General features: G+C 30.4%; 2 protein-coding genes across 2 annotated transcripts; both read right to left on the bottom strand.

The window, feature by feature from the left end:
* Positions 1–552: 552 nt before the first annotated feature.
* Positions 553–5,401, bottom strand: TRIADDRAFT_33802 (uncharacterized protein; the record flags this gene model as incomplete). Its single annotated transcript, XM_002118170.1, has 15 exons — positions 553–635; positions 965–1,052; positions 1,210–1,269; positions 1,703–1,811; positions 2,005–2,118; positions 2,283–2,335; positions 2,431–2,522; positions 2,830–2,916; positions 3,374–3,458; positions 3,728–3,791; positions 3,995–4,056; positions 4,585–4,778; positions 4,927–5,041; positions 5,170–5,217; positions 5,330–5,401. Coding segments are annotated over 15 exons (1,326 nt in total), but the record flags the coding sequence as incomplete, so codon positions are not given.
* Positions 5,402–10,898: 5,497 nt separating this feature from the next.
* Positions 10,899–12,329, bottom strand: TRIADDRAFT_33799 (expressed hypothetical protein; the record flags this gene model as incomplete). Its single annotated transcript, XM_002118169.1, has 2 exons — positions 10,899–11,359; positions 12,137–12,329. The coding sequence occupies 2 exons, from the start codon at positions 12,327–12,329 to the stop codon at positions 10,899–10,901; spliced, it is 654 nt and encodes a 217-aa protein (XP_002118205.1).
* Between the last annotated feature and the right edge of the window lie 908 nt (positions 12,330–13,237).

The following is a 13,237-nucleotide window of genomic DNA, read 5'->3' as shown; positions in this document are numbered from 1 at the left end:
TTGTGGCCCATTTAGCAATTGCTCTAATTTATTTTCATATTTAGGAGATATCCTATCGGTTATTAATTTCGGTATTTTTTTACCGTGGATAGCTAAATTTAGACCAACATAAGCAGGTCTTTCCAGTGGTTGCTATTAAGAATAAAATAAAAATCTGTTAATAAATGATCAACTACAAACTCTAAAATAGAAATAATCTCGTCTATGTTATCATTTGACGCAAAAATACACAGCATGATTATTAAACTACGGTATTCAAAATTTCCATCAAGTAATAAGCAATTGATACCGGCAAAATTTACATTAAAAACATTTTAAAGAATAAATAGCAGCTAGCTACTAGGTGAACCACCTGTAGTTGATATACAAATACAGGTTAAAATCAATTATGTAACATTCATTAACACACAGTATACTAATTTCAGCTGATTAGTATGTAAATAAGGTTAATACAAATGGTATTCTGCTCAGAATTAGCATTAATACAGTATTCGGGAGATCATAACGTGGTATTTAAGATGATATAAAATAAAATTATTTCAATTGACGATATCATATCTGAAATCTTACTTTCTTAACTAATAACTCAAATTCTCCAATATCACAAGATTTATTTTCTTTTCTATCGATGATCACTATATATAAAAATGGAGAATGAATAAATTCATTAGAAAATGAAAATAAATTAAGCTGGATTACAATTAAAAATGATTGAATACACATGTATAAGCAGACTAACTATTTTAATAGTACTCAGTTTGAATTAGTTTTCAGGCACTATCATTTCCTTTTTTCACAATTAATTAGCAAATTAAAATGGATTGGTAGAAAATTATTGCTCTATCTTAATGAAAATCTGTTGATTTTATCATAATATACTATAAAGTAAATTAATAGCAATGCTCAAGAAGAGAACTGAGTACAATTCTAATTTTTATTCAAGAATTTAAATTGGTAACTTTACCTTTAATTGTATCATTTATAACTGATGCACATAACTCAGCCGTAACGGATGTTGAAGCGGATAAATCGGGGCAGCTATTGATTTCAATCTAGAATTAACATTGAAGCATAACGTCAGAAACAAATTAAGCATAAACCTAAACGCAAATATCCTTCACTTTAAGCGGAAAGTAATATAAAAGTTTATTACATGTTTTGTAAATTTAAGGTGTAAAATTTCAGAATTGGCATCGTCTATAAACTTACCAGCCATGGCTTAAAATCCTCTCCCAACATAAAATCTGCTCCAAAGAGTTCAAATGAATTCTAATGCAAAGAATATATACATGAAAGAACTTTAGGTTAGTTTTTAAGATAGAATTGAACGCTTTTCATCAAAAATGATGACAGGAAACTGATGAAAGGTATGTAGGCCCTCTGTTATACTTTCGTAAATCGTACTATTATAAAATTAATTTTAACTCTTTAATGTTTCTATCGCTAATGTTAAAAAGAATCCATGATAAGATATGATATGGTCAATTATAAGTCGTAAACATCTCTCAGTCGGATTTAGAACCACTTGGATACTCGAAAAATGTCAAGATAGTACGTAAGTTAGAAGACTAAGATACAATAGTATTCGTAACTCGCTATCTTACGTAAAGATCATAAATTAAGATTAATTTACAAGGCTAAACAAAATGATTGCTACATTAGTCTAGATGAAATATAATCCTAATTTGCCACTTGTCCATACCTTTCTATAGTCGGAAATGGTTTCCTGGTTTGCTTGCAATACTAGACTTATAATTTCCTTCATGCCTGGATATATAATTTCTTCCCAAGTATTGCAGTGACTATGTTGTCTATTAATTAAGAAATTATTATTGTATTTTTAAACGATTACAGTACGCAGTAGCAAAATAGAATAGAATCTAATATGAAATAATTAATTTAAACTGCGATCAATGTCGATCACTATCAGATCTCCAATCAGAAATTATCGAGCTTGGATTGAAACAGGTTAAAAAAGCGCTTTCGCTGTAAGACGACTCAAACCTCAAATATTGCTTAAATTTATTGGAACTCCACATATTTTCAGCTGGTAAGTATTTAGATCTTTCTCCATTGCTGTATTTCTTTTGAATAGCATTATTTGATAAATGTATCTTTCTAATATAATAGATGGTTCAAAATAGTTAGTATTGGTTAATTTGCATAATAAATATGATCAGAATATTGACGTGAGATCGCGTGCTCTATTATTTTTAAATGTATCATCAAACGAAATGATTATTTTAATATTAGCAATATTAATGTTCAATATCGGGACTTACTCTTCTAAGTTGTTCAATGTATACTGCTGCGTACAAAATCTTAAGTATGAATCCTATTTACAATCAACAAGAGATGACAAATGTAAGTAAAGTATATAGGAAACAAAATTGCCTAATTTTATTCATTAAAAGAAATTATATACTAGACCTTGTATATCCAAACAGTTAATGGATTCCAATCAGTCACTAAAAACCATTGGCGAATATCAAATTTTGTATTATAGATCAACAAGGGTCTCTCTACAAAATTAAAGCAAGTTCAGAAATTAATACCGAATTTTACGATCTGTAATCATTTGACATAAGATAACTTTATACACATTGGTAATTTATGAATTTATAAATGTATTTCAGAAAACTACTAACGTTATAAATAAATTAAAGGAAGTATCGATTGGAGATGTTCATAAAATTATGTCTGCGTGTATATCACCTAAAGCTACTCGTATATATTGCAGTAGCTAGATAAATGTAAACTATTAATCGCGATAACCGATTTTTGTCGTTAATATAGATGTATTATTATGACATAAAATATTAGGTTTACCGATATATTTTTGTATAACCCATTTGGATTCTCGGCATTGTTGATAGTATTCAATAATATTGCTCAATCGGTCCATACAAACAATTCCTAAAAACGAAATAGGAATTTTTTTATATGTTCATCGTTCCATGTTATATCAACTCTTATGATGGATAAAATTAGAGTAAATAGAAAAAGTACAAGCTATCGTACAAGTGCAATTGTTAAGACAATTTAACTGAGTATAAATTACAAGCTAAATTTATTTTTACTGCTAAATGTAGGCAAATGACTGTAAATAGTGAACAATTAGATATCGGAATTCGGAATTAATCTTCTAAACTGGATGAAACTCTATCGCTAGGGAGTTAAACGACGGCAGTAATTGGATGTAGGATATTATTCTAAATGTACAATTGTTAGATTTAAATCGCTTTAGATTTCTGAATTTGTAAATATCTTCAAACTTGATATATACCAGCTGAATGCTCAGGTATTTATTTAGAGACTTTCTATGGCTTCTATCTAATAATGCTATCGATTGGATCTATCTTAAACTCCATACCTCGACCTCGCGATTTAGCAGCTGGCTTCATAATCCAAACATTTCGAACCCCGTCAATATCGAATTGTGGAAGTAACAGTTTGATCTAATAGCCGATACATCGTTATCGATCCAAATTAATTATTAGCAAGTTATTTAGTTAATTTGAAGAGGATATTAAGCAAAGATTACAATTCTGTCAAGAGATATTATAGCTAGGAAAATAGGTTAATTATGATCTAATTTTGAGTTAATAAATGTTGCAGTGGATACAATAAAAGAATAATCTTGAATAGGATATTTGAATAGGATATTTAAATTTTACATTTCATGCTTGCTAAATTTTCAAGATGATTTAAGCTACTATAAACTTACACTTTGCAACATATTCTTGGCTTCTTCTGCGAAGGCATCACGGTTGCTAAAGTCAATATCTTGACTATAATGTAGTAATACAGAAAGTATTCAATATATGGTGAAATTATTCAAAAATCTCTACATAGTTTCTTTACGGTATTATAAAATGTTCGACTGGATAAAAAATCTTATCATGGTCAAGCCTATTTCTCTTCATTTAAAATTCTCAAATTTAAATTAACACCATCATCGATATAGAAATTGGTATTTTAATTAATTAATTACTGGATAATTTGATAATAGGATGACAGCAGTAAATTCCACTTATTATCATCCAATTTAGATCTCTATAAAAAAAAATCAATTGGAATCAATTAGTAGGCGACTATGTTTGTTTTCGCTCAGTAGCTGCTTGATTCTTAGAAATTGAGACAAAATTTTTATCCAGACCCGAATTAAAATTGCAGATATCCCAATTATATATTCATCGAATTTATCCGCTTTAAAATTTTTTAATCTTACTAATAAATATTTTATTTCCATAAAATCTACGAGTATTTTAAAATTTCTACTCTACTTAGATATGCAGAGAAAATTATTTGCGCACAAAACATGTACAATTATTAAGACTGAACTTTTGCAATGAAGGATCACACCTCTAAATTGTTAGCTTCATTAGATCCTTTTAGCAATTTCAAACTAAATACTACACACTCATAATCTATTTTATGAATATAATTTATCACTCTATTTTCTAATTTGTCTGGTGTTAGACTAAATCTGCTTATACACTAGGCGATCTGTTGCGAACTACTCTTGCAGTAGAGTTGCAAAATTTTGCAATAAATTATCATGAAATAAATATGGATACTAACCAGATCAGTCGCCACATCAAGATCCAAATGCGTCTGACACTCGATATAATTTTCACAAGCTTGCAAGGCATATCGAACAACAGCATCGTGAATTTTTTCTGAATGTTTTGAATTCGCTTTAGACGATTTCCCATTAATGCTAGGATCGATGATCCATTTTAGGATATTAACTGCCGCTGTTAATCGAAAGTCATCTAAAAATTCAGGAATGAATTTCTCTCAATATAGTTACGGATATTTTCATGAATTTTACTGTTTTGTAATCAATTTTCCATTTGCTCTCTATTTTTGCATTACAAACAGTGGAGACTATTAGCTAAAATTATCTACATAAATACTAACCTATAAAAGCTTGTAATTCTTCCTCCATGTGAAGTTGAAAACATCGCGGGAAAATTGTGTCTGAATCAATTTCTTGGACCCAACTTAAATTTTTTATACTTGTACATAAACCCACCTGGCAACGTTGGGTTGGAAAGCGATAAAGAATTTAAGACTTAGTAACACGAAAAGAACTAAAGTAATTCATTTTCCAACTAATTAGTAAATACTAAAACAAATTTAGGTTGCATTATGGAAACTGACCTTCGTTGTTAACGGGATCGTTTTCTCATAATGATTAACAATTTGATACTGCAATTATATCAAGTATCAGATTATTGGTCTGCGTTACATAGATATTCCTAGACGAGCATAGTCCTCTAATAATATAGTTAATTCAAAGAAAATAGCTTATGAACTATACCCTAGCTAGCGATTTATAATCGATATCGTCTCTTTTAGAAGTCCATATTAGACCTGGCTGAAGATTTTGTATGGCTCTCGACTGTCGCGATAAATTTCATAGAATTATTCGTATATATACATCGATAAATTTAATATTATATTGAATAGAATGAAGAGAGTATTATAAGATACAAAGTCGATATTAAAATTAATTACCATCATCCTATACTGTCGATCTAAAATACTATCATGCATAGGGGAAGCATGCTTAGCTCGAATAAGCAAGAGTTTAGTATGTGCTTTGATTGTTTCTTTTAAATCGTCATCGGATTCCTGATTGAAAACACCATCTTCAAGTTGAGACGGATTAGAATTCTTATCATTATTAGTAATATTTTCTTCATGAGAAGCCAGAATTTGAGCAATATTAGCATTGGGTGGACGTGTCTTATAATCTTTTTCGATCCACTGACGGCTTCGCAACGAATTACGCAATGTAGGGTAATTTCCTATACATAGAAATATCTTGCGACGCTGTCAATAAATAGGATTCAAATTAGAGCTTCAAAATATTTCAGTAAAGGGAAGTTCATTATCGGAATAATTTATATATTTCATAATAAAATACTGTTCTTAAGCTCTTTTAATAATGGAAATATTATTAAATTCATACTTAATTTAAAAACTGTGAGTAAAATAGTAACTTAATTCACTAGCCATGATTTAAGATGTTAATTTATAATACGCATTAGGCTTTTAAATCAATGGAGTTTACATATAGTAGCTAATTTCGACAATATGATAAGAAATTTAATGATTTAGAGAGTATCATTACTAACTAACCAATATTAATGCTCAAAATTTTCGTACGTGGAAAGGATATAGTCGATAATCTATACTACTATCACTTTCTTATATTAAGGTTCTACGTACTGTTCAATATAATATATACTAAAACATTATTACTAGAATTAAATTCACAATTTGTCGTAATAAATGTGTTTCTTCTTAGCATCGTTTGGTTCATCATATTTAAACCCGTTTTATTGACTAGAAAAGAAAAATTTATTTTACCTTAATTGCTGCTGCTATAATATCCTGCAAATCCTTCATATCTAAACGAGGTAAATTAAGTGGAGAAAACGAGGTAGAATAAATAGCATTTCTATTAGTGTTTGGAATTGGTATTGGTTTAGAATAGTGTTGTTCACGTTTAGCCATTGGATGTGTTTGGCGTCGGCAATGTTGGCGATGTTTGTTGACTTGTGATTGATGATTTTGCTTCAGATTTTTAACTTTATTGCCATCATGACTCGTTGGTTGAGCTTGATGATCAATATTGTAAGTTTTTGTCCTAATAACTTGCTGTTGACCACTTCTGATTTTTCCCTTATTTTTGGTAGCAGCGACTTTCCTATTTTCTTGCTCAGGTAAATCATCTGTATTGACTGATGATGATCTTTTCGATTTACTATCCAAGCAAGGTAAAATTTTATTATTTGTTTGAGCAGACTCTGTAATATCAGCACAGGATCTATCGGAGCTTAATTTACTGAGAGAACTTTGTATCGAGTCCTGTAAAATTAGAATGCGGGGGAATTCAAGCATAGAATGTTATATGGGATCGAATATCATGAGATTATTTACTTGCTGAAATTTCTTATTAATATTAGGTAATAAATTAACCGCATTTTTGTATCTTACTTCTGTATCATCGTCGATACTTGCTATTCCGTTGATTGATTTAGCTTTGCAGACACCTGGCAATGTCTCATTCTCTTCACATAAGTTCAAATTAAATAAGCTCTGCGATATAATTATACTTATTGTAAATATAGCTGGTCGTTGAGCTTAATCATAACATTAAGTTCTAGTTAAACTAGTATTTCGATTTTACCTAAAACAAATGATAATACTTTGGATAATAACTTAAAATTAGTAAAGTTAATTAAAGTTTATTAATTAAAGTAGATAGTGCTCACGTAATTCATGTGATGATAATACTAATCAGTAAACTGTATTTAAATCATCACCGATGTAGTAACAAAGTAATCCCTCATATTTGTACGACTGCTGCTATAGAGAAATATTACATATTACTTAATGATTTAATCTGCCATCTTATAAAATATATTTAAAATTTAATCATTACAAAAGTAATAAATATATTATTACAATTTTTAGCTTATCAATAAATGGTGCAGCTGTTGTACTATGGTTGAATTATCGATAGACTAGTCATGCAGCAAAATCTTTGCTTTGATCGTAAGCTACTATTTTAGGAAGCAATAAATTACACTATAAGAATGGATCAGTTATGATTAGCGTACCTTGTGTTGATCAGGATGCTGCTGAGAAGGAAACTGAACTCGATTGACTTGGCTTTCATATTGAAGCACTTTATGCCCTTTTCGTTTTGATGTAGCTTTACTGTTGTAAGCATTACTACCTTTAATTTTATTTTTTGCCCTTTTAAACTTTCTAGTATTAAGCATGATAGCGTATTATCTTTACTGCTTGCAGATAGATTAATTATATCGGGTCTAGTCTTGATCAAATAATGGCAAATCTAATTCTCATCGATAATATCGGCGCGTCCAATTGCAAAGGCTTCCAATAATAGTTACGCCGTAATTGTTTTAAAATTAAAGGGAAAAATATTTCAAATAATAGATTCTGAGTTCAGCAATTTTCAAAAGCTGTTTCTGCCAACCGAAGTTAGTTACAGAAGATGGTAGGTCTAATAGGTAGTCAACTATCTGAATGAAAGGATACAACATAAATATTAATTTTTGAGCGATTTTATATTATTTTTATTTACTATATTCCACGGCATTACTTTCAGAATACACGTAAAGCTAAGCCGAGGCAAATTAGAGTAAATTTATCATAATTGTTGTTATATATCTTAGCTTATCGTAGCTATATGATAAATTGATGTAATAATAATTATAATTGATCATCTAACAAAAAAAACAGCACCAATAATCAATTATCTACGTAAGGGTATAAGATATAAGCAGAGTGAAAGCGTTCGTGATCGAATTTTCAGTCCATAACCTTAGTTGGATATTAAACTATTCTACCGTAATCTAGTGTAAAACTAACATCATCCTTGTTGTGTACTCAATGCTATAACTTACGTCTGCTTAAAATGGTCCATCGGCTTTGAATGAAAGCAAATAAGAAACTAATTTGCTTATAAAGTAGTCCAAACTTAATATTTTACCAACTTGACGTCAATAATTGACCGACAAGATCTTAAAGTGATGAAATATCGATATCCTAGTTTTTAATATACTATGCCGACCACATTACATTGTTGTACTACAGCAGCTTCACCTAATTCTATCTACTTAATCTAATAGATATTACTAGAATTTCACATTGGTTTGTTTTGACTTAATCGATGGAAAATCAATACAAATGAAGCGTCGACCAGGTTGCTATGGTGATCTGGGATAGGGAGGATATTTTTTGTTTTATAAGAAAACTAGACATTATGAATGGACTTTCATCCATTTTTTATGAATAGAATCTTGTGAAACTTGCAGTGTACTATCAATTTTGTATTGTATATGCACATGGTAGATCTTATTTTTGAATAGATTAGCACAACAATGACACACGAATAAAGTATGTCAGCTAGATGATTTCTACATCTTACATTAAGTTGGATTTCTTCGTTTTAATGAGGGAAAATCTTATTTTTATAGTACATTGGAACATAGCGTGGTAGGAATATAGAATAGGGATTGCATAATTTTAATAAACTCGAGAATCGCTAATGGGTAATTTTACGACGTAAATTAGTTGCTCATTAAGGTCTATCAGGATTAGTCATATCACATGGACAGATATATTCCATTGTCTTGATATTATAGTTTAACTTTGAAAGCCCCAAACCCCCAACTATCTATCTATTAGTCATATCGTGATAGTTATAAATAAACAGACCGTACCTGCTTTGTTCAATACTGTCATAGAATCGCTATGAACGATCAGTACTTGAAATGACAGTCTTAAGAGAAAACTCAGTGCACCATCGATATAATGCGTTACGATGGTATCGACGATCATAATACGTGATCCTAATATTTACGGTAGGACAAGCCCTATATTTCTATCTAAAACGAAGATTTGGATGTATTATTATCGCTAATAGTAAATATTTTCACTGTTGTTATGTCCAGTTTCATATCCAGTTCTTTACGCTTACTATCCATATTATCTATACACTATGCTTTAATTAACGGTGGTATAAAACTCATAGAAACACTAACATTTCCGAGTTGACTACAGAAACTAAAGCATAACACTCGACATCATTGTGTCATATACCGGACAGAAATGTCTACAAGCGTAAAGTGGTTACAAAGCGAAAATAATCTTAAATAGGATTATTAGCTATTTCAGTTCAGTTATCATATACACACTAACCGTACATCGAATAAATAATTACAGCATTAGATAGAATCTAAGAGAATCTAGATTGGATTACTGTCATTGGAATGTTAAGTTTAAAATCTGCATTTAAGGTTAACTTTGTTGCTATTAATCTCCAGGAATAGCGATAATGCGGCATTAGATGTAAATCGTTCAGGCATTTCCATTCTGATATATTCACAACTACAGCTCTGCCATATACGCAAAGTATAGTTCATTATTGTCTCAACCTTATATTACGTCCCTGTAATAAAATACATACGTATACAGTATAGACTGGTATACGCGTAAATAACATAATGTAATGGTATCACATAAGAACTAAATTAAAAAAAACATAATATTCTATTAGATTTGTCCATCAAATAAATCAAACCATCGTAATTATAATTAATGTAATGCATATATCCGTGGGATACTTCCATGAAATTAAATAATGCTAAAATTAATGTTGACTTAATTATCTCAGGCCTACTTGGTTTCGAATTTAATATTTTTCTAATTATAAAAAATTTTTGAATATATTTACATAGATGTAATGTACACGTATCTTATAGACATGTAAATATCGATGCATGTACTGTACATTCGGTTATTATTTAATTATAATTATAGATCAACCAACTTACAGGAAGAGTCCGTTACTCCGTTGCATCATTTTCTATAGTATTGTTCTTCATAATAAAGTGCTATAGCCGTAACAGTTCTTCACAATGAATTATACAGACTATAAAGAAATGCCATCTCTTTATTACGTAGCTTTTGTGGGATAAACATTTCGAAAATTGCCACTAACATTACGTTACATCCATCAATGAGTCAAGCACGAAAATATGAAGCTATGAGCCTAATGATCTATAGTATGCTTACAGTTAAGTTAATACAGTAAAAGCTGCTGATTCAACACTGTATTTGTGGTCAATTACCAATATATATCGGCACCGTATTTATTTTGTGTTAGTATATTACTAGCCATTATATAGTGATAGTTTAGCATCTTTCTGGCTTTAACACACTATGAATTGAACTAGAAATAATACTAATACTATAATGGTATCAATATATCACCGGTTAAATATTATTGGTAACGCAATCAATTGTTAGTGTAGATATTTATAGATATGACAATAAGGTAGCATAGTCTATTTTTTTCGAACCAAACTTACACCATCTGATACGGTTAACATGACAAATTCAACACGTTCATCGTCTTTGATGATGCTATTTAATTTACGAATGGTTGTAGTTTTAACATCATTAATAGACTCATCTGTTACACGACCTCCCCATATTGTGTTGTCAACAGCGATAATGCCATCTTTTCTTAATAACTGCAGTGATTTTTCATAGTAGTTAATATAATTGGGTTTATCTGCATCGATAAATATGAAATCAAAGGTACCAGATTCATTATTGCCAAGCATTTGGTCCATGCTTTCAAGAGCTGGTCGAATTCTTATATCGATTTTGTGATCAACACCAGCTTCCTTCCAGAACGGTCTGCCAATATCAACAAATTCATTGCTGATGTCTAATCCAATTACTTTACCATCACTAGGTAAAGCAAGAGCCATTCCAAGTGTGGTGAATCCAGTAAACACACCTATATTGTAAAGTAATCAAGAGAAAGCTATTATATTCACCTAGAAATATATGTTCGTCAATGAAGCACAATATCCATTGCCTACAAAACTTAACATACTTGTATTTCATACAATTTAACAAAGCTTTGAAATTACCGAGATTATACTAGGATATTAATAGTCATCATCAAATACTACAACATCATGGTATCGTAGAAAAGAAGCTTATTGTAGAGGGAATATCTGTCAAGATATATTAACTTGTTTGTAAATTAAGACAATATTATACTGCATGTAGTCTCGATACACTCACTACGTAAATTACATTAATCGCAAATAATAATTCACTAGTATAACATTTACATTGTATACGATAGTCACAATTTCAGACAAGTATGTTATTTTAGAATATTAGGAAGCAAACTGTAAGGAATTCCATGACTATCTTCACAAGTAAACAATTTAGCCTAGACTAAAGTCGTTAAAATAATTATTCTAGAATCCGGCATTGAAGATTAGAGGATAGTAAAATTATCAGAGGTATTTTTATTCTAATGCATTGATTAGCAATCCTTTTGAAAAATATGACAAATAAAATACATTGAAGCGTTATTGAACTATGCAAATATAAGTTACTAAGCGAACACTACACTGGACTAAAAATTGCGTAACAAAACTCTTTGCAGTAGCTATTTTACGTAAGCTAATATATGCTCGAAAGTATATCATTGGAAACTTTACTGCTTTTAAATTGCAAATTATGATCTATAAATGAAATTAGTGTCAGCATTCTTTACCAATTTCTAACACCTTCTTTGCATGAATCAATGGTAATAAAAACTGTATCATGGAAACTTCATCTGGTGTTGCAGCCATGATTGCCATTGGATGGTCAACTGATTTGTCACCTAAACGTTGCAACACCGGATGCTTTCGGAAGCCATACTTCATTACATACTTATAAATTGGAGATTCAGGAGGAAGTAGCATTTCGAAATTTCCTTGGAATATACGGTTAATCGAGCTTCGCAACATGTCTTTTTCTACACAACAGAAGTATGTCGCATAAGGATTATGCAATAATTTTCCAGTAAATTACAGTTGTATGTCTGATAATGTAATCACGTCTATAATTTTACAGTAGTTATCATAATTGCAATTGCAGGTGCTGTAGTATGCTGAATACAGTTGTTGTTAAGTATCTTCAGAGAGTTTGTGATAAAATATCAGGCCTTGTTTTACATATCAGAAAAATGAAATTATCAGTATTATCCTATAAATAACACCACGATAACCCATACACGCTTCTTTTTGATGCTATATATGCATATTTTAGAATTTTTCTTGTATCATAGTGTAATAAACATGACTGGTAAAGGATATGGAATCAATTTTACGATTATTAACTGCAAAATAGTACTTTACTGCTGACATTACTATTGTGCCAAATCTGCCGAAAGTGACATATACCATACTTCTCCACGCACAGTATACAGTATTGCCTTCAGAACGATAAACTTTAATCCCATCCACTTCTTTTAAAGTTCTATAAACGCTAATAAGCTAATTGCCATCATACAGTATAGTGAATTGATTACTTCAGATGTTGATGCAATTTACTCCTATACTCCGTACAGTATAAAGTCTATCTTGCCTTTGTAGGTAGCGATTTGTAATTATTCGTTTTTACGAGTATAGTGGTCTCCACCTCTCAAGATTTTCTAATGCTATTTATACGTCCATATAGATTAGGGACTACTAAACTGAAATGAAAGAGGGGCGTAAAACAATTGTTGACTATAGAGGCTGATTATTTTACTAGTTATTTCAACTGTATCGCATGTCTGCAAAGGCACACTATCCTGCCCGCAAATTAACATTCAAATTAGCTGCTAAGT

The sequence above is a fragment of the Trichoplax adhaerens genome, genomic scaffold (assembly GCF_000150275.1).
Source record: "Trichoplax adhaerens TRIADscaffold_39 genomic scaffold, whole genome shotgun sequence".
NCBI classification, from domain to species: Eukaryota; Metazoa; Placozoa; class Uniplacotomia; order Trichoplacea; family Trichoplacidae; genus Trichoplax; species Trichoplax adhaerens.
This window is presented reverse-complemented; position numbering and strand designations above follow the sequence as displayed.